The sequence below is a fragment of the Podarcis gaigeae genome, assembly GCF_964106915.1.
Source record: "Podarcis gaigeae genome assembly, chromosome: 8".
Lineage (NCBI taxonomy): Eukaryota > Metazoa > Chordata > Lepidosauria > Squamata > Lacertidae > Podarcis > Podarcis gaigeae.
Window position 1 is genome coordinate 63,083,649 of NC_139684.1, and position 22,633 is coordinate 63,106,281.

The following is a 22,633-nucleotide window of genomic DNA, read 5'->3' on the forward strand; positions in this document are numbered from 1 at the left end:
GAGGAAAAAACAGAGAAGAGAAAGCACACATGAGTCCAGGGTGCAAGTGTATGGGATCCAGGATATAATGGAAGGGTGCAGAGCATGGGCACCCTCAGGGGTTTTTCCTGGGGTGGGGGGAGTAGAATACTGAAAGGGGTGGGAAAGGTTAAAGGTAAAGGTAAAGGTACCCCTGCCCGTACGGGCCAGTCTTGACAGACTCTGGGGTTGTGCGCCCATCTCACTCAAGAGGCCGGGGGCCAGCGCTGTCCGGAGACACTTCCGGGTCACGTGGCCAGCGTGACAAAGCTGCATCTGGCGAGCCAGAGCCGCACACGGAAACGCCGTTTACCTTCCCGCTGGTAAGCGGTCCCTATTTATCTACTTGCACCCGGGGGTGCTTTCGAACTGCTAGGTTGGCAGGCGCTGGGACCGAGCAGCGGGAGCACACCCCACCGCGGGGATTCGAACTGCCGACCTTTCGATCGGCAAGCCCTAGGCGCTGAGGCTTTTACCCACAGCGCCACCCGCGTCCCAGGGAAAGGTTAATCTCTCACTAATTTGAGAAGAATAACGCCTATACATTTTTGCCTCATATCTCAGGTGCTTAAAATGCTAGAAACTTACTCCTTTTTTTAGAAATGAAAGCTGGGGATCTTTGGATCATGATTCACCCAGGAGGAGAGCAACAGCCTCCCTTGCTTCAACCATATATACCCGTGGTAGATGGGCAGCCATGTTGAAAGCAAGGCCTGGCTTAAATTTAAACAAGGGCTTACTAAGGCTGCTTTGCTTTGCTACTACTGTTTGAACAAACCCCCTTGCTGTCAGGATCTGAGGCTGCAGAAACAGCTAGAGAGGATAAAATTAACAATCTCAAATTATATTAAGTCACTCGGCAGTAAGCTGAAAAAATTAGCAACTGGTCTCATAGTATACTTAATAATAATAATAATAATAATAATAATAATAATAATAATAGAATTTATACACCACCCTATATCCAGAGGTCTCAGGGCAATTCACAGAATAAATCAAAATATAAAACCACAAAACACATAATCAAAATAAAAACAACAATCCAATAACACCCTCCAAAACCCACATTTTAAAAGGGCATAGGATGTCATATCACAGTGCACAGCATCTAAACACTACTAACACTGATCTATGTTTTCAGAAAAGTCACAAGATGCAGCCTTCTTTAGCCTCTACCACTTCAAAGTTTAGCTGGGGGGTCGGGGAAGCAGGAATGACTGCTGGATTGAATCATCATCTGTATCAAGAACTTCCTCTCAGTAAAAGTCAGCATGTGAGGGTTTTAGTCTAGTTTTCTATCAAATGTGCTACATTTCTATATGCAGGACTTTATGGCCAGGTGTGTGTTCTTGGAGGAAGAAGTATTCAGCTTCCTGGCTTCCCACCTGAACTCTGGATTGGCATAATCCTAGGAGGGCTGGGTCTTGAAATTTGTTTCCTTCTTTATTTAAAATAAAGGTATGGGAGTAAAGGAGCAAATATAGCTATCCTTCATACTTTTGTTTACTATAATATAGTAGTTCTGAGCAGCCCAAATCTGGAAACAAATAAAAACACTGAGGAGCACCTGTTAAGCCAAATACCTAACATTTACTATAAATAACCATCCTATAAGGGATGCCAGTATTACTAAACTCATTCTACAGGTGAAGAAGCGAAAGCACAAGCACCTGCCTGGGCTTGTAGCTGAGGCAAGTTTTTAATGTTCTTGGCCAACTTATTCTCCTAGCCACTACAATTACACCACCTCTCTATCACGTGTGATGTGGGCTTTGCTAGGGACAGTGGTATGAATTCCAGGGGAGAGGCAGAGTTTGCCCTAACCTTTCCAAAATGTCAGGAATGTGGAACCTCTGACTCTCCAGAAACCTTAGGATTCCATCACCCATCAGCTCCAGCCAGCAGGGCCAATGGTGAGGGATTGGAGTTGTAGCCCAACAAAATCTAGAAGGCCACAGACTAGCCACCATGGTGTGGACCTGGAGCTGTTCACTACCTCCTGAACAAGAAGCAGAACTCTGGATATATCATCTGTGAGAATCTGGATGGGTACCAAAGATCTACTAAAACCTTGCTTTCAACCCACAAAACCACAGCTTCCTTTGTTGACTACATACAATCCATTGCCAGTTGGAGGTGCACTGATAGCATCACCAGACTGGTTGGCTGGCTATGGATCATAGCTGAACAAAGGCAACTGATAACGGGCATAGCTCCTGCCAGCATCTGTGACAGTTGGTGAAACATAACCCAGTTTCACCTTGGTGACCAGAATGAACCAGCAGGAACCTTGGTGATGGATATCTTCAGGGGACAACACCACTATGCCACTATGGTGATTAAGCCTTAGGTGATTAGGTCTGAGCCAGAGGTTGCCACAACTAGGCCTAGGTCTTGCCTTGAGTGCCAGCTCAGGTCAGAGCATGTGAAATAGACCTGCCTCTGGAGCCCCGGTCAGGCATTCTGCTTGTGTGTAAACCCTACAAATGAACTGGGAAGTGGGGACAGGTATGTGCCATTCCGCATCAGCACCCCTTCCCCCCTCCAGTTGCTGTGGGCAACTGTGTGGTTCAGGGAAGGTCACAGAGTCTCGCTGTCATGTGGGGTGGAGCTGTTACGCTAGCTTCCTAGCAGGTGAGTTATTGCTGCTTACCAGAAGGGAGAAGGGAAGGGGCAAGCTGGCAGGGAGGTTGGCGCAGTGCAAATGCACTGATAGGAACGCCATATTGGATCTGCCTCCGCATTCGCACTGTGCAGACTGCCTCACCCTTTCCTGTAAGCAACAACGACCCAGTTGCCGGGAAGCGAGACAGCTGCATCTGTCTCAATGCAATCTGGAACATCAATGGAAAGGACCATAGCTCAGCAGGAGAGCATCTGTTTTCCAAGCTGAAGCAGGCCTTAGGTTCAGTCCTCGGCATCTCCAGAAAGGGCTGGGAGAAACCAGCTGAAGAGTGGTGGGGAAAGTGGCATGGGGCACGGAGCTGAGTACACTTGTCCTCACTTTCTTTGTTCACATGAAGAGTTTATGAACAAGGAGAACACCCAAACAAGAGTCAGGTGCATGGGTTTGGGTAGAGCAAATCTGTTAGTTTCGGTTTTTCTCAGCTCGTTTTTAAATCTAAAATTCAGTTCTCCCCATTTTTACACAATTTTGAAAGAAGAGGGCCTCATTAAGATTTATCAGCATCTTCGTGCAAAATTCTCCAAACATACACATTTCTATGCAATTCTGTCACACGCACACAATTTTCCTTAGTGACATTTCTGTATGCCATTTTCACATGTATATGCATTTATATGCACATTTTACCCAAGTGTATGCATATTTGTACACATTACTAAATCTGGAGCCTCTGTTTTTAGGAATTAACTACTTTATTTTGTCTTGCTGTGGGCAGTCTGTCCCCACTTAGACTGAGTCTTTAACTGGTCCTCCTCTGCCTTTATCACCAGTAACAGCTCATTGGGGACAGAAATGAGACAGGTGTAAATATTTGTATTTGCACAATATCCTATTGAAGTTGCTTGCCTATAAATCAAGTATGATGGACTATTATACCAAGTGGTCCATAGTCCCTGAAGAAGGAAGTCAAATAAAATAATGATTTTATTGTTTATTGCTTATTTAGGCTGCAATTGTGTGCACACCAACTTGGAAGTAGACCCCTTTGAAACCGACATGACTTTCTTCTGAATACATAGAATCAGTGCTTTTTTTCTTAAAAAATGTTTAGGAGTACTCTCATTTTGACTCAAGAAAATCACCATTTTATAGTTGAAATTGGGGAAAGCTGTTAAAGGCACAATACTGAAGTTTTGGATATTTCCCCCATTGAAGGGGGCTGTTGCACACAGAAAAATAGCTCATCAAGGAAAATGTTAGGCTGAACCTGATTAGCTGGCATGCTAGATTTCTATGTACAAGGAGACTTCATGTTCATTTGTGTGAGCATTCAAACATGCATTCCCCGGGGAACACACATTTGTACACCCCCAATCTTACATGGTACAGTCCACACAAAAAGTTAGCACTTGATCCTGCTAATTACAAACACTGGCATTAACAACACAGTGGACAGCTGGTAAGCACATGTCAGGCAGCCTCTCTAGCTTCCTGTGCTTAGAGCAGATGTAGGGGACCTTAAGCCCAGGGCTTTTTTTCTGGAAAAAGAGGTGGTGGAACTTGATGAGCACCTACCCAAAGTTGCTGAGCTCTTTGTCCCCACTGCCACTTTCGGCAGCCACAATCGTCATGCCAACACAATCGTCACAGCAACCCGATCATCATGCCACACGGCCCCAGGCACCGTGCCCCAACCTAATAGAGCTGCCGGAACGCGCCAAAGAGGTGCCAGAACTCCAGTGTGTTCCAGCTGAAAAAAAGCCCTGCTTAAGCCCTCCAGATGTTACTGAAATAAAACTACCATCAGTCCTAGCAAGCATGGCTAATGGCCAGGGAGAATGGGATTTGTAGTTCAGCAACATCTGGAAGGCAAATGGTTCCCTACCCCTGATTTAGAAGAAAGCACAACCAAGGATAGATATCATGAGGTTTTCAGGAAGCACAGACTCCCAGAAAGGCTATAGAAGGAAAGTTACCAGATATTGGTGAAAGAAACTCACAAAAACTCATCCAACTCAAAAGTGAGAGTGAATGCAAACAAACAAACAAACCCTGCACCTCTTCCTTAAGAATTTCACCTATGTTTCCTCTGCCCTTCAATAATTTTCAAATGTAGGGGGGTTTCCTCGTTAATTGGTGGGAAATCGTTGCAAAAAACAACAACAACAACCCAAAAGGTAAAAGACGTGTTCAGGACAGCACTATCCTGTGCAGAATTAGTCTACACTGTCAGAAACATGGACTTATAGCATGCAGAACAGAGAGCCCAAACGGGATGTTTCATGCACTTGAAGACAAAAGACTTTTTGCTAACCAAGAGGCTTTAGACTCACGTCTCCTAGTTTGAAATCAAACTCCTCATAGGCTTCCCAAGGACTCCAGACTACTGTAATTTCTTATCCCAGACATGGAGACCTGAGTAGGGGGGTTCCTAATGAATTCAAGAGTCAAATTCGGATGGAGCTATGTACAGTTTGGAAATTTGTGTAAGGGGGATGGAAAAAGGGGGAGGGAGGGAGGCGACTTAAAGCAAATAATTGAGTACAGAAATGAAAGCTTAATTCATAAAAGCAAAACATTTTTCCATTCATCAACCTGCAAGCAGTTATGTGGGGGAGATTTTGAAAGAAAGCCTTGCCTGCCACTTAGGAAAGGAGCCAATGGGAAAGCGGAAATGCACGAAAGAATGTAAACTATTTGGGTTTCATAGAGAGCAACAAGTAAACAGTTATTACACGCAAATCATTCTTAAGATCACTTGGGCCTTAATGCCGAGAAGCCAAAAATCTCTTTGACGGTTTGCATGTATACATTCAAAAGACTGGCCAGCGGCCGACACAGTTATAGTGCACCACTTCCTGTAGCAGCAGCAGCAGCAGCACAGGCTGAAACAGACCATAAGATCAGCATCAGGGCTGTTCATGCAACATAACTTATGCAGCTATGGTGTGGCACTTCTTGCAGAAGAACAGGCACATGCTAAACACAATAAGATCAGCATCGGCATTGGCCATGCAACAGATCTTTGCAGAATGAACATTGGGGTGGGGGCCTGGAATCCCACCTGCTGGCCTCACTTTGCCCTCCGTGCATTCATCACAGCTTCTCTGCAGGGCCCAGGCATGTGCGCTTGTAAGTTGTACAGTGGGAGCAGGCAGAGCCTGCGGCCCTCCAGATGTTGCCCGGTCAGTAGCCCTTCTCTCCACTTGTGATTCCCATACTGCCTCTGACAGTGGAGGTAGAACATAGCCATCATGGCCAGTAGCCTTATCCTCCATGGATTTGCCTAGTCCTCTTTCAAAGCCATCTATATTGGTGGCCACCATCACTATCTCTTGTGGGAGCAAATTCCATATTTTAATGATGCAACGTGTGAAGAAGTTCTTTCTTTTGTCTGTCCTGAATGTTCCAACAGGAGGTTCTCTACCCATTTTTCAGGGAGGTGATGGAGAAGATAATATGTATATTTCATTTTTAATGCCTCCAGCTTTAAACTGCCTCTGATCGTGGATGTTCCATTCAGTTATCCTGGCTAACAAGTAGGTCCTGCAACAAATCATGGCATGTAGTCTGCTCCAGACTGGTCAGGGCCCCGCCCAGCTATCCCCTCATTCAATTCCTCGTGAGTTTTCCATTCCCGTCCACACTGCCTCAAACAGCCAGTCAGCATTTTGTGCCCACTGAACATGCTCAGTCCTCAATGCACAATTTGGAAATGTTTTTTTCCCCTCTCCCTTTTAGATTTCTTTCCCTCTCAAAATTTGTTGTACTTCTGTAAAACTTGGGATCCCCCCACAAGCCTGCTGAGGGATGAGACCTTTTTGATTACATACTGCTATTGGAAGACCGTTTTGTTCCAGCAGTCTTTCATTTTATGGGGTTGTTTGTTTGTTTGTTTTTAATTTTAATAACCCAGTCTCTCTTTAAAAATTATTCTGTACAGTGGTACCTCGGGTTAAGTACTTAATTAGTTCCGGAGGTCCATTCTTAACCTGAAACTGTTCTTAACCTGAAGCAGCACTTTAGCTAATGGGGCCTCCCGCTGCCGGAGCACGATTTCTGTTCTCATCCTGAAGCAAAGTTCTTAACCTGAGGTACTATTTCTGGGTTAGCAGAGTCTGTAACCTGAAGCATATGTAACCTGAAGCGTATGTAACTCGAGGTACCACTGTACTCTTTTTAGGACATTGTGTTGTTGTTTTTTTAAAAAGTCATTGTAAGACAAGGGTTTCCAAAGATTTCCACCTCATGGACCATGTGAAAATAGCTGAAGTTGGGTGAGCCACTTAATGATTTTTCTGCCTGTTGTAGGCATTGTAATGGACTGTCCTAGAAGCTGTATGATTTTTAATTGCATTTTTATGGCTTATTTTATTTCTTATAGGATAATTTTCCATAGAATTCAGATCATAACGCAATAAAATAGAATATACAAGAAACGAAACCATAAAAAATGCAATTAAAAGTTAATATGAATATTTAATGGAATAGATGTGCTGTCTCCCATCTTAACCACAAATCCACAGACACGCCATGGGCCACCTGAATGAAGCTTCTGGACCACAGATAGTCCGCGAACCACAGTTTGGGAACTCCTGTTGCGAGGCACACTGTGTGGTATATTTACGCAGGATGAAATGTTCTAATAAAGAAGCACAATATGTGTGGGTAGTGTCCTGTGTGGATATCCTCCAAGAACTCAGCCACCTTTTAAAGCCACCTCTAAATTCGTTATCGACTCATTCATCTCCAGTCTCCTTACCTCGGCCGCTCCGTCCAACAAAGCGAAGGTCGTTAAACCTGGCCACTTGGTTTTTCATGACCGCAGAGGCATTCCGGAGCTCCGCTGAGTAGTTCTCATCGTTACCGGCCATGACAGTAACCACAGTGCCATCAGGCACATCTCCAAGGGCAACCACCTAGAAACCACCAGCAACAAGAAATGGTTGAATTTAGAAACACAGGAGCATAAGAAGATCCCCTAATGCTATTGGCTCATCTTAGCTCAGTACTGTGTCTGCAGATTGGTAGCAGCTTTCCATGATTTTGTGCAGCCCTGACCTTGGGATAGGGATGCGGGTGGCGCTGTGGGTTAAACCACAGAGTCTAGGGCTTGCTGATCAGAAGGTCGGCGGTTCGAATCCCCACAACGGGGTAAGCTCCCGTTGCTCAGTCCCAGCTCCTGCCCACCTAGCAGTTCGAAAGCACATCAAAGTGCAAGTAGATAAATAGATACCGCTTTGGCGGGAAGGTAAATGGCGTTTCCGTGTGCTGCTCTGGTTCGCCAGAAGCGGCTTAGTCATGCTGGCCACATGACCCGGAAACTGTACGCCAGCTCCATCAGCCAATAAAGTGAGATGAGCGCCACAACCCCAGAGTCGGCCACGACTGGACCTAATGGTCAGGGGTCCCTTTACCTTTAACCTTGGGATGCTGGGGGTTGAACCCAGGACTTTCTGCATCCAAAGCAAATGCTGTACTGCAGAGCTAGAACTTTGCCCTTAAAATTCCTTGCCCAACCTCTGAGGGGCATTTGAAGACATTTGGCCCCTGAGATAAAAAAAAAAAATCCATAGTATGCATGTATGATGCAGGCATCTGCAAAGATGTACTAGTTAACATGGGGAATATACTTGACCAATGAATTTCTCTTCCACGGGTCTCAGGCTGCAATCCAGTGCACACATCACTTGGGATGCTTGAGGAATTTGATCTCTGTGGATCCTAGTATGCACTGGCCTGATTCCCACCTCCCAAGCTAATGTGTAGATAGGAAATTTGTTGTCTACCAGTTTTTGTACTTCCTAAATGTTCTGCATAGGATGTATTCGTCCATACAAATATGCATGTGTTTTTAGCTTTTAATCTGTTTCAGTTTAATGTTGGTTTTAATTGTACGTGCTATTTTTCTGTAAGTCTCTTTAAGCTACCTTTCGTATATAAAAAGTTGACTGATAAGGGCAATGTGTAATAATATATATGAAAAATACATTTTGAAATGCATACTTTGAGAGTTAATGCATTTAGAAATGGGTATTTTTTGAGAAAATGTGTTTAGCAATGTGTATTTTAAGAGAAAAATATATTTAAAGTTATATACTTAAAACAAAAATTTTCACAGTTTTTTTAAAAAAGAAAAGAAAACGTGGATTAATGCAGAAATGGGATAAAATAGGTTTATTAAAAAAATACAAATACAAAAGTGAAAGAGACTGGAAAAAGACTGGAGTTTGGTAACTTGGAAGTAAATCAAATTGAACTCAGAGGGCTGTACTTCTGGGTAAAACATGCATACGATCATGTTACAAAAAAGCAGAGTCACTTCTGAATAAACCTTTAGAAACTGAAATAAGTGCTATTATTTTAGTATTTCTCAGACACTTGCAAAACAAGGCTGTAACATGTATAGGTATACCCACATAAACAATAAATATTAAGGCAGTGCATTTAAGTTCAATAACCTATTTTGCTATCACCTGGGCTGTTGACCAATTCCAGCATTTATTACTGAGCGGTTCAAAATGGAAACAAATTTGCATATTATCAAATCTTCACTATTATTTTATTAAAATGTGGGATGAAGTAGAAGATAACTTGGGGGGGGCATGATCTAGTCAATTGATTTCAGTGGGAGAGAATGAAAAGTGTATTTAATTCTCCAGTGGAAATCAATGGTGCTTTAAAAGCATTTGACTTCATTCTGGATCATGTCCTTACAGTTTAAAATACAAAAGCTATCACTTCCTGTTTGAAGCAAAGGCCACTCTTGACAACGCCTCTCTTCATTCCCTAGCAGAGTAACATAAAAGGGCCAAAATATGCTCAAAATAGTAAGCTGAACTCGTAATCTGCGAACAGGCCAAATGAATTTAACTATGTCTAAGTTAATTAAGGAAGGAACTGGTCCAGCCAAAATTAAGTCCGTCAATTACATTGGGAGAGGTAAAAACGTCTCCTCACCACCACCCTTGCAATCCACGGGGCTTAAACAGTGTAATCCTAGGTGATGTACAGATTTAATAAAATATAAGGCTTAACTCAGAATGAAGTCCCACTGTGCTTGATGGGGCTTACTGCCAAACAAGGAGGCACAGGGTTGCAGTCCAAAAGTCTTTGACCGAATAAAGACCAACTTAGCAGCGATTGTTAAACTTTGGAGGAGGGGCTGTACCTTGTATGCAGAAGGTCCCTAGTTCAAGCCCCAGCACCTCCTGGAAAGTTTGGGAGAGACCCCTATCTGAACACCTGGAGAACCTCTGCAAATCAGAGCAGATAACACTGAGCTAGACAGGACTGATGATCTGGCAAAGCCAATTGTTATAAATTATTATTAATCTTTTATCAGACCGTTAATATAATAGCATTTTACAAAGCTTCATAAATGTAAGCCCCAAGGAACTTCCTGTCTTAATTTTAGCCACATAGGACTTTGTTTTGACCACAGTTAGGTAACAATAATCAACACTTAGATCAATAGGAAAGAAGAGAGTTTGACTTGTGCCTGGGATCCATGGCCTGACTTTTTTGGACGAGGGAGTCTGCCTAGTGCTTTTGAATTATCCCAGTGCTCTGGCACACATCATTGACCAGAATATCGGAAGGTGGGAGCAAGTTTCTTTCTTAAGGAGCCACAGACTGGACAGAATACTCCCTGCATGCTTCCCCTTGTAACTCCAACAGTAAAAGGGAATAGAAACATATTTTTAAATGAAAGGTTATGCACGACAGGGACATTGTTACAGGGGGCCCAGGGCTGCCAACTCATTGTCACTGGGTTCTGGGTGTCCTGCTCCACCAACCTCCTTTGCTTATAGAGTGGCTGCAAAGGACAGTGCTGTTGAGACCTCAGTCACTCAGTACCTCAATTTAAAGGTAAAGGGACCCCTGACCATTAGGTCCAGTCATGGCCGACTCTGGGGTTGCGGCGCTCATCTCGTTTTACTGGCTGAGGGAGCTGGCGTACAACTTCCGGGTCATGTGGCCAGCATGACTAAGCTGCTTCTGGCGAACCAGAGAAGTGCACGGAAACACCGTTTACCTTCCTGCCAGAGCAGTACCTATTTATCTACTTGCACTTTGACATGTTTTCCAACTGCTAGGTTGGCAGGAGGAGGGACTGAGCAACAGCTCACCCTGTCACGGGGACCTTCTGATCGGCAAGTCCTAGGCTCTGTGGTTTAACCACAGTCCCTACCTCAATTTACCCAGAGGCAAAATTGTTGCATCAATCTGTGCCCCCCCCCCCCGGAGCCTATTATGTACCTAGCAATGCCTGTGGTGTGGGAGAAGGAGGGGAGCATACAGCATACCTGGCAAGTCATAGGACTTCTTTTACTATGGCCCTGATTCTGCCCAAAATGTAGACTTTTAAAAAACCATTTTAATTGTTGTTTTTAACAAATACAAATACAATAACCATATGCTACTCTTCTTTTACCTATGGATTTATTCCTAACAGATCAACAGAACTACCAGTGTCGTTGCTTTTAAATATAAAGAGGGAATTATTTTAGGATGAAATCCTTAGGTGGATTTCTAAGGGAACAGAAAAGGGTGGGTGTGTTTTTTTTTACCCTGGGGGTTTGGGTTATGTGTTGCAAGAGGTTCTGGGTTTGTGTTTTTTGTTAAAGATAATAATTTTGCACTTAGGGATTCACTACTTTTGACTTGTGGAGTGGAAGAAGGGAAATGTATTGTATTATTTTAAACATTGGCATTTTAAGCTTTTAAGACTGCAACCCTCTGTTGCTTTACTTATTGGTGGCTAAGTTCCATTAAACTCAAAAGGACTTTCTTCCGAACAAACACAGAGGATAGGATTGCACCTTCCTGCCTCTTCAGAAGCAGGGTTTTAATTTGTGCCAGGACCCGGCCTCTTAGCTGTCTTGAAAGCATTCCTAAACATGTACAGAGTCCATTTCCTCTACAACCGAGCATAGAGTCTGAAACAAAAATCGATTGGGGGAAGAGCTTCTAGACCAGAAGGCGATGCATTCAGGCAGAGTTGAATCCCTGGATAACTTTACAGAGATTAATCACAGATGAGAAGGGTGTTATTATTATTATTATTATTATTATTATTATTATTATTATTCAGAAACGTTAAACCAGAGGAGACTAGTGCATTCCTCCTCTCTATAACGTCAGGATCGTTCTCTGGAAGAAGGGTGGGACGGCTCCGTAAACAGCACTGGAGGTGTGTGTGAGAGACGAAAAACACCAGCGAAAAGTTCCTCCGCGCCTATTTTGAACCTTAGGTTCCCCAACGCGCGCTTTGGGGTTTTGCTACAGTTGTAATTGGGCAGAGTCTTGCCGGAGGCTATTTTGTACTAACACCTGTTTGGCAAAGAAACTAGCTAATCTGCGGGGAAAGAACATCTCAATCCTGATGCAGGGTAGAGACTGCAACAAGATCCACTTTATTATTATATTATTATTATTAAAATCACTCACTCAATAAACAACATGAAAGGTCTCGCGCCTGAGGAAGCGCTCTGCTTAACTCGGAAACGCGCAGCCTTGCCATTTTCCTTTCCTTTTTTTGCCAGTGTTGGTTGTTGACCCAAGTTGACGAATCTGACCGCAGCGAAGCGCTTTGAAATCCCAACTAGATCAGCTGGGCATCTCAAAGGGCTTCAATGTAGGCTGGGTTATATGCACCATCAGTTCATCTACACTATCCCTCTGAATCTGGTTTTAACAGGCGCGGTAATTTGCTTTCATCTTACTTAAGGGGAAAAGGGGGTGATGTTCATTTTTTGAACTGGGTAAACTTCAGAACATTGTGGCAAGCTCGGCTGCAGCCGCATCCTGCGCACCTTTGCTCAGAAGTACTGCAACCCGCCTTGAGTGCACTGGGGCTTACTCCCGAGGACATGTGCATAGGATCTTGGCCTTTGCTTTCCTGAAAAGAGCCATCCAATGCCTCGTCGGCATTTCAGAGCGTGAAATATACTCAGAGTCGCAAAGTGATTTCATGCTCTTTATTCAGCTCATAGTGGTGAGGAGGAATGAATGAATGTCCCCTCAAAGTATCTGCTCTATATACAGTGGTGCCCCGCAAGACGAACGCCTCGCAAGACGAAAAACCCGCAAGACGAAAGGGTTTTCCGTTTTTTGAGGCACTTCGCAAGACGAATTTCCCTATGGGCTTACTTCGCAAGAAGAAAGCCCATAGGGAAATCTCCGGGGACCTCTTTTAAATGCTGGCGGTGGGGAGCAAAGCCTTCCCCCCCCCTCCGGCCTTCAGAAGAGGTCCAGGAAGGCCGGCGGGGGCCGAAAGGCTTTGCTCCCCACCGCCAGCATTTTAAAAGCAGTCCGGGATAGCAGGGAAGCGCTTCCCGCTATCCTGGACGGCTTTTGAAGGCAGGCGGGGGGAGCAAAGACTTTTGCTCCCCCGCCGGCCTTCAGAAGAGGTCCAGGACCTCTTCTGAAGGCGGGCGGGGGGCAAAAGTCTTTGCTCCCCCCTGCCTGCCTTCCTGGGAGAGCGGAGAAACGCAGCGTGTTTCTCCTCTGTCCCGGACTGCTTTTGAAGGGGGGGAGCAAAGACTTTCCGCTCTCCCGGGAAGGCAGGCACGGGGGAGCAAAGACATTGGCCCCCCGCTCGCCTTCAGAAGAGGTCCTGGACCTCTTCTGAAGGCGGGCGGGGGGCAAAAGTCTTTGCTCCCCCGTGCCTGCCTTCTCGGGAGAGCTGACGGCTTTTGAAGGCAGGTGGAGGGGAGCAAAGACTTTTGCCCCCCGCCCGCCTTCAGAAGAGGTCCAGGACCTCTTTTGAAGGCGGGCGGGGGGCAAAAGTCTTTGCTCCCCCATGCCTGCCTTCCCGGGAGAGCGGAAAGTCTTTGCTCCCCTCCGCCTGCCTTCAAAAGCTGTCCGCTCTCCCGGGAAGGCAGGCACGGGGGGAGCAAAGACTTTTGCCCCCCGCCAGCCTTCAGAAGAGGTCCTGGACAAAGGTCTTTGTCCCCCCTGCCTGCCTTCCCGGGGGCTTTTAAGAGCGGACGGCTTTTGAAGGCAGGCGGAGGGGAGCAAAGACTTTTGCCCCCCGCCAGCCTTCAGAAGAGGTCCGGGACCTCTTCTGAAGGCTGGCGGGGGGCAAAAGTCTTTGTCCCCCCTGCCTGCCTTCCCGGGGGCTTTTAAATCGCCCCGGGACAGCGGAAAAGTCCTCCGCTGTCCCGGGGCGATTTTTAAATGCTGGCGGGCGGCAACGAAGCCTTCGCTGCCGCCCGCCAGCATTTTAAAATGCTGTCCTGGGGTTTTTTAAAATGCTGGGGGTGGGAAGAAAAGCCCTTGTCCCCCACCTCAGCCTTCAGAAGAGGTCGGGGGACAGACTGTCCCGGACCTGGTCTGAAGGCGGTTTCCATAGGAACGCATTAATTGATTTTTAATGCATTCCTATGGGAAACCGTGCTTCGCAAGACGAAAAACTCGCAAGACGAAAAAACTTGCGGAACGAATTAATTTCGTCTTGCGAGGCACCACTGTACATTATTTACACAATGGGCTGCACATGATTGACTAATTCTGGAATTCTACTGTAAGCCAATCAGGTTGTGGATTCACTTATATCTGGAGCATGATTGGGTGGTTCCTGCCAACCAATCATATTGCTGCATTGTTCTAGGACCAATCAGACTGCTGCATTCTGAATCCTATTGTTCTAGGACCAATCAGACTGCTGCGATTTGGATCCTATTGTTCTAGGACCAATCAGACTGCTGCAGTTTGGATCCTATTCAACTCAGTACATAACAGAGCGTCTACGGATCCAAACCTCAGGATAAATAGCATGGGCGCAAGTAGGGGGGGGCAGGGATGGGCAGCTGCCCCACTAGATCAAATAAAACAATAGAAATACTTAACTGACCAATCACGACGGTTCTGCCCCCCTAGCAAAAGTCCCGCCCCCCTCCTAACAAAAATCCTGGCTACGCACATGATAAACGGCTAATACAGCCACAACTCCCCCCCCCCCCCAATCGAGGAGGGGGGATAAAAACGAAAATTTTATAAAGGGGGTAGGAGGCTTTTTAAAAGGTATCAGTGGGTTACAGAGCCAACATCAGAGTACAGCCGTTGAAATTGAATGGGCACGACCAACTTAGGCCCATTAGTTTCAATGGGTCTACTCTGAATAGCATTTAGTTGGAAACGAGTCATCCAGTTTTGCTCGCCCCCCCCCCCCCCCGCAGATGACGAGATTTCAGAACACGGTTCCTGTGTGCCCTCCTCCCTTCGTGCGTCGGTGGCAGGGAGAAAATGATAATTATATCCCTTTTAATTAAGCGATGCTGCAATAGAGATAATTTCACTTAAAGTGTTTTTCTTTTTGTGCATTTAATCATCGATGTCGCCCTTTTTGTTCGAGAGAGCCTCCTGCCTCTGGTTTCGGAAGAGGAGGGGTGTGAATCGGAAACAACCCCATTCATTTTAACAAGAGTACACCCAGGGAGAGGCGGGGGGGGGGGTGTCCCTCCAGAAACCAGTTTCTTCTATCTCGGTGGAACCAGGCCTTCGGATGGAGTATCCTCGGAGCAAACAAAATCGTGGAGGTCAAGCCTGTGTCCGTTTACTCAAAAGTAACTGCCATTCGAGTCAACGGGCCTTACTCCCATGAAAGCCGGGGAAAGGGTTGCAGCCCGGTTCGAAGAGGAGGATTTACTCAGAAGCGAAGTCTCACACGTTGAATGACAGGCCCCTCTTGGAAAATAAAATTAAATGCTTCCAAAAAAGCGGAGGTTTTCCACCGCCCCTCCCCTTCTTCTGAAAATGAGATCAAATAAGACAGACAACGCCCTTTCCTCCAGTGCATTCCTCATCCACGTGGAGATCCGTTTTCCCAAAAATGGAAACTGTTGACAGCCTCACAAGAGAATCCTGGAACACAGACATCGCTCGTTTCTTTTTACTGCAATGTGCAGTATTTCAAATAATTTACTTGCACCGTGAATTCACACGACGGCCTGTACAACCACCCTCCATTATATGGGTCTAATAATTTAGCCTGCAAAGGATGCCAAGCAAATCTCTCGCCTTTCTACGGCCACTGCGCGCGGGCAGAGCAGGGTTCGAGGGTTTGCTTTTAGTTTTATTTCTTTGTCGGTGTTTCTTTTTTAAAAACAACAACAACAACACGCGGAGGTTGTCCCCATTCGACGTAGTTTCCCTGGGAAATTCATGTCCGCTCGGTGCGAAGGGGTTAAAATCTTGGGTAGGTCAGGCTAACCGAGAATCTGCAAAGCTGCAGCTCAGTCTCAGGTCCACAGAAATGAACTTCCGCGGGGATCACCCAATGTTATAAGTCTATGCAGAGGAACGCTGCCTCCTTTGCTCCGATGAATAATTTGGGGAAAGGGAACCCACTGAATTCAATGGGGCGCTCTCCCAACCCCCAGGCGCCCAGAGGTTTAAAAGTTCTCTTCTTCACTGCTCCAGCATTCCGATTTCCATCCTACAGTTTAGTGCTGAAACATGTGCAGAGATCTACTGTACTTTCATTTCGGCCGGGTTTTCCTTTCTTTGTCTGATCACAAATCCACAATCGGAGGAGACGTTAAATTGTTGTGGTTTGTTAATTTCCTTAAGCGATGACAGATATCTTACTAACGCGCCTCTCATTTGCGTGCGCGCTCTATTTCTCTCCTTTGCTTCTTTCTGCCTTTCACGCTTCTCTGCAATTCCCAGCCTCTCCTCCTCCTCGTTGTCACCCTTGCCCCCAAACCCGTTGTCAACATTTAGCCAAACAGGAACACTTTTCAGGTTCTCAGTGCCTCCGGATAATACTAATAAGGGGACAGCGCACTGTCGAAGTTAAGCATTGCTTTCCATGCGGGCGGGGGGGCGGGTAGTGCATCCGCAAGCTCCGAACGACACGTGCTTACTCGAAAGTTAAAGGCCACGGAGTTATGGTCCTTGGGCAAGCATCCGCGGTGCATGCCGACTTGGGAGTGTCAGGGTCGCTGCAGGTAATCTGGCACGCGCCTGAGACCCAGCGTGAGCAAGGGCCGGTTAAGGACCAACTCGCCATGGGTTCAGGATCCCAACCTTCGACAGGTGCTGAAATCTCTACCACTCTGGGCATGGGCATGACTGTGCAGAAGGAACGCCCAGTGGGTGCCATGGGGCTTATTCCCGGGAAATGGGGCTGGAGCCTAGAAGAGCTTCGCTTGCGGCTGGATTTGGAGGCTGTGCAAAATCTTGAGGGGAGCGAGAGAGAGCGCGCGCGCTTGGCTGCAAGCATCCCTTACATTTGAAGCACGCACACAGAGAGAGAGCAACTGTAGTTTGTTAAGAGTGCTAGGAAATGTAGCTCTGTGAGTGGTAAACTACAGTTCTCAGAATCCTTTTCGGGGTACTTTACTTGTATGAGTATGCAGCTAATGTCTGGAATAAGTGAGGTGCTGTTGGACTACAAATCCCATCATTCCCGACCACTGGCTATGTTGGCTTCAGCTGATGGGAGCTGTAGTCCATCAACATCTGGAAGCCACCGCATTGTCTGTTCCCGCAGTACGTGGTTAAACCATGCAATTTGCTGGCGATGGTTACCGCTTTAGATGTACGTGACACAGTGAGGAAAGGGGAAAGGTCTCTTTGTGGTCATCAGCTAGGACAACTACCTAGAACTTCCACGCTACAGCTGGACCATGTTACAGTGGTACCTCAGGTTACATACGCTTCAGGTTACAGACTCCGCTAACCCAGAAATAGTGCTCCAGGTTAAGAACTTTGCTTCAGGATGAGAACAGAAATCGTGCTCCGGTGGCGCAGCGGCAGCGGGTGGCCCCATTAGCTAAAGTGGTGCTTCAGGTTAAGAACAGTTTCAGGTTAAGAACGGACCTCCGGAACGAATTAAGTACTTAACCCGAGGTACCACTGTATTCTGCATACCATCTGCACTGATGTAAATAATAACCACAATTCATCTGACAACCCACTAGGAATTCAGTTACTTGAAAGTATTGAGGTTACTTTTGCTACACTTTTATAAACGCCTGTGTAAAAGGATCTTGTAGAATAATAATAATAATAATAATAATCCCATACACCTAGCTGTGCATACACCTGAAAACAAAAAGAAAAGAAAACAGAAAAGGATCTAGACCTCAGGCGATCGAGGCCTTGGCAATGGAGTTGAGATCCAGCGGAGGCTTACTGGGAAATAAACGCCCCCAGAACAAAACGTACAAGCTCAATGGCAGATCAAAAAAGAGTGGTGATTTTTGTAACCCTTTGAGAGGCAAGGGATTAAAATTAAGAAAGAATTAAAATAGCTGTGGCGAGATCAGCAGCGGAGCAAACGCTTATTAAGAAAGATAAGAGGAAGGGGAAAGGGAAACAGGATTGATCAGATACCGTTGGGTTGCTCTGCTTTTTCCTTGAAGATTACATCTTCCTCCTCCTTTGTTTTTTTGTTTTTTAAACCCCAGTTAGTTAATTAGCCTAAACTCCTTTTAAACTTCAAAGTTTCCTGATCGTCGCTACTAACTGAAGGGAACAATCAGAGAAGAGGCTGGGAGCCTGGGGGCAAAACAACGCTGAGGAAATGTTGCTTTTTAAAAATTAAAAATAAGCGCATCACTCAAAGTCCCAGGAAGGGGGGAGGCGCACAATGTAGGCACGCTTCATTACTGGGTGGAATGAAAAGCTGGGACACAGAAAGAGGTTTAGGCAGCGGGGGTGTGATCCTGGGACCCACCAAGCTGCAAGCAGTGAGTCTTCCAAGGGGACGAAGAGGCCCCTGTGGTTTTCAGGGCTTCTGTCCAGAAACCTGCTAAGCCCGGAGCAGGCTCCAAGGGGGTTTATACACCGGGGGGCACCGACAAGTTTGCTGACGAGCAAGAACCCAACATGACTTGCTCCCTAGTAAAAGAAGGCTTAGGAGACAAGCTGCCTTCAAACCGCATCGGATCCGTTTCAACGATGATTCACGATGGCAACTTCCAAGTACGCGGGGACTTTGCAGCTGAGCAGGTCTTTGCCCCAGGAGAACACAACCCCGAAAAGCAGACATAAGGAGGAAGGGACAGAGGGATTTGAACCCTGATTTTTTATAACTATGCAGGCAGGCACCGTGAAGGAGGAGAGTGCCCACCCGTTTTAAATACTCCATACACCCTGAAGGCAAAGGAGTCAAAAGTATGTTAAGGAGATACCTAAAGTCATTATTAACCTGCAATTTGCTCAGAAGCTGTGCCGCTGATTTCGATTAAATTTAGTTCCAAATACCTCGGGTGTGCTTGGGACGTGATGCCAGGCTACATACTGCGTTGTGCGCGCGCATGCACATAATAACTCTTCTAACTTATCTAATGGCAATCTATCTAAATACAGTAATCATGGCTTCAACTCTGCCAAACTACAGAGCCTGGTATTTTAAGCAATACGGATCCCTGCGCCCACGAGGACCAGAACCTTAAGACAAACCAAATGCCGACTCCCCTCGGGCATCTCGCCTTCTTCAAAAAGTTGTCTGGAGTAAAATGGGGCTGCTCTGGCCCGAGGACTGCAGAACAGCAACCCCTGCCATTTTAAAATAGCAAAAACGAGAACTGAGGTGAATTGGGGAAGGGCAGCAGCCTTCGAATAGTCTCTAGAGAGCAAAGCAACATTTCTGACTGAAGCAGCGCAGCCCAACATTTCCTCGGAAGGAAGTTCCATTAAGCAAGCAGTGGGATCCGGCGGACTTCAGTGGAAGCCCCTCCGACGATCTGGAGGGATCACGGGTTTTTGCGGGATATAATAATTAGTAGAGGGAAAGAGAGCTCTTGGGGGGGGGGTGTGAATAGGATAGCAGGGTTCTTCCCTAGAGAGCGGTGGCTGTGGCGGTTACTACCACCGCTACTACTTCTACTTAACTACGGTGCCTTCGGGGTTTGCAAGCCGTCGCGACCACGGCTTGGTTAAGAAAATGCGCCCAAGGTTACGGCCGTTCATATTTAGAGCGAAGCAGGTATTATCACTCAGGTTTGGGGATAAGGCTTAGCCCACACCCTACTCTTTAATTCGAATCGGACATCCAGTCCGGCTAGAAAAAGGAGTTTCGGTTGATTTTATTTAATTCTTTAAAAGGGGCTATTTCGTCCTCCGTTCCCTATCATATTCAAAAAAAACCCTGAGGGAGAGCCATCTCCCTTTACATCCAAAATCCAGAAGTGACGCCGGGGTCAAATCCGCTGCGTGCGAAGACCCTGCCTTTAAGGCCGTTGCTTTCCCGATTTCTAGTAGGCTGCGGTTGAAAGGATAGGGATACATTATTTGGAACTGGGAGGGGGAGCTCTAATATGCGCAAGGCACAATGGCACTCAGCTCCGATTTTAAAAGCCAATGGTTTCGGGACTAGAATCTTTACTATTACTGACCTGGTTTTTTTTTAAGTAACAACAACAACCAACACAGTGATCTATATTTCCATACCCAGTTTGCATTGTATTTTCTTACATTGGAAGCCGCCTGGAGCTTAGGCAGGAGGCGAGAGAAAAGGAATTAAATATTGACACTTATTGGAGGTGCTTTAAAGCGGACTGTGCGTGAGTATGGAGAAGTGGGTGAAGATTGTGGGGAAGGCCTTTGGATATAAATAAGATTTGGCATTTGACACAGTGGCAGAGCGCCCCATGTTCCGTCCCTGGAAACTTCACGTAGAGCTGGGACAGGTCAGTGTTTGACACACCGGAGAACCGCTGCTAGTCCGTGCAGACAGTGCTGAACTCGATGGACCAATGGTCTGTCTCACTCAGTAAAAAGCTTCGCCGCCTTTTGCTTGACCCCTAAATCACCCGGATTCTCTTGCCCAACACAAGTAACTGTGGTCGTTTACACCGGACCACGTTTACTCGGAAACAAGTCCCCCTGTGTTCCAGAGAACAGGCTCCCTAGTCAAGTGTGTTTCGGTTTTGCAGCCTTAGGCTGAGGCCTTCACAGTGCAATCCTATCCACCTCTGCTCCGAGGTAAATGTCATTGAATTCAATGGGTTTAGCTGTCAGGTAAGCGAGCAATAGGATTGCAACCGGACTGTGGAGAGCGTATGAGACCCATGAGCCTGGACTCCCAGCCGAGCCGACTGCAGAGGTATTCGGAGGCATTTATAGCAATGCGATCCTATGCCTCGCTCCACAGAAGTTAGTCTGTCTGCGTTCAATGGGGCTTAGCTCCCAAGAAACCGAACCGGCGCTTAAAACTGCGGGCTCTGGCGAGGGTTGCGGTTTCATGACTAAAGAGCACTCGCACTCCCAGAATTGGCTGGTCAGAGCACTCTCTGGTTTGGGAGACGCGTCTGTACAGCGCCTTGCACACTAAGGGGGCAACACGAGGGTGACTTCGCCAAGGAAGAAAGTTTCTGCTCCCCCACCCACCCTCCCTCCCTTCTCCGCCTCCCCTCCTCTCCCGTTGCCCTTTTTTCCGTTAAACCACTAGTTCTCCTGGGCGCTTGGGAAGCTGGCTGGGCAGGAAACATCTGCGCGCCTCTCTCTCTCCCACCCGCCCCTCTCCATTTCCACGTCTATCTTCCCTTTCTCTACCCCCCTCCCCAGCGCCCTCCTTTCCCTCGGCTTACCTTGAAGGCCACGGGGAGCGTCTTGTTGCACCTCCAGTGCGAAGGCAGGACGGAGCACAAGAAGTTGGGGCTGTCGGTCCTCACGAGCTCGCCGGGGTGATCGGCCAGGACGTCCACCACGGAGCGCGCCTCCGGCCGGCTGCGACTTCCCGGGGCCGGCGCGTTGATGGCGCCGCTGTTCTCGCCCATCTTGCCGCAGGGGAAGGCCGTGGAGGGAGGTGTGAAGCGCCTGCTGGTGCTGGGGTCTACGGGAATACGCATCACAACAGCGGGCGTTAGGGGGGCCGGGGCGAGGAGGCCGCAGCAGCCGAGAGGCGAGGGAGGCGCGCGGGGCTGCGGAGCGGGGCGCACGCGGCCAGGTGCCCAAGAGCGCACGGCGGCTGCCCGCTCCCCGGCGGGGTTACGGCCCCAGCCGCTCGGCCACCGCGAGCCCACGCTGGGCGCCCCCAGTGCCGACGGACGCCGCTCAGGGGACGAGGCGCAACTTTCGCCAAGGGGCTCCTTCCTCCTGGTCTCGCCTGGCAGGCGGCGAGCGAAGGCGCCCTCTCGGAAGCTTCCCCCAGGGTCGAGAAATCCGATCCGGATGCTGCCTCCGCCGCCCTCCCCTCCCGCGCGAGTCCTAAAGCGCAGTCCGGATCTCGGGGCGCTCCGGCGGGCGGACGGCAAAGCTACCCGTGGGCGGCCAGAGGAGCAGCCAGGGAGTCTCTCTCGGCGCAAAAACCAGCTGGCTCCTCCTGCACCGCCACTGGAGCGCGCGACTCGGCGTCCAGCTGCCTGTTTGCGGCCTCTTCCCTCCAGTCAAAACAAACTGGGATCAGACAAAATAAACTTCGCATGGAGCGCCGCAGCGAGGCTTTGCCGAGCGCCCAAAGGCAGCGGAAGGGCCCGCGCTCCCTTGCGCCCCGCTGCCCGCCTGCACTGTCAATTGCGCGCTGGCGAAGGAACCTCAACAGGTTGTTTCCCTTTTCAAGGATCGTTATTCTGCATCCATTTCCTGCTGCGCCTGGCAGTCGCGTGTAACCCTAGATCATCTCCACCCACTGCCTGCTCTTTCCAAACTCCTCTCTGCGCTTCTGAAACCAGTCAAAAACTGTCAGCGGTTACTGCGAGGTTTTTTACTTTATTTACTCAGAGGCTGGCGCGGGAGGGGGAGGGACGAAGCGTGGTGGAATGGCAGCGGGGACAGCCAATCAGAAAACCGGGGGATGGCCAAGCCTGAGAAAATGATAGAGGAAGAGGGCGCGGCAGGAAGGAGGCGGGCCCTGGCGAAGCCACGCCTCTCGCCGAGCAGCCCCGCCTGCTCTCTTTTCAAAAGAAGAGAACACGTGGGGACGCGGTCTCGGTTTGTTTGGATTTTTCTCCCCAAACTTTATTCTGACGGTCGGAACAAATGTGATTTCTTTTATATTATTTGCAGCCTCAAAAGTGATCTGATTTTCAG

The 22,633-nt window shown here is 47.6% G+C and overlaps 1 protein-coding gene across 2 annotated transcripts in view; it reads right to left on the reverse strand.

The window, feature by feature from the left end:
• Positions 1-22,633, reverse strand: part of RUNX3 (RUNX family transcription factor 3) — a 224,035-nt gene that overhangs the window by 50,418 nt on the left and 150,984 nt on the right. For both annotated transcript variants that reach the window (XM_083751840.1, XM_083751841.1), the window contains 2 exons: positions 21,193-21,437; positions 7,407-7,563 (listed from right to left, as the gene is read on the reverse strand). In XM_083751840.1, the coding sequence (XP_083607966.1) occupies positions 7,407-7,563; positions 21,193-21,437 (402 nt within the window). The remainder of the gene's footprint in view (positions 1-7,406; positions 7,564-21,192; positions 21,438-22,633) is intronic.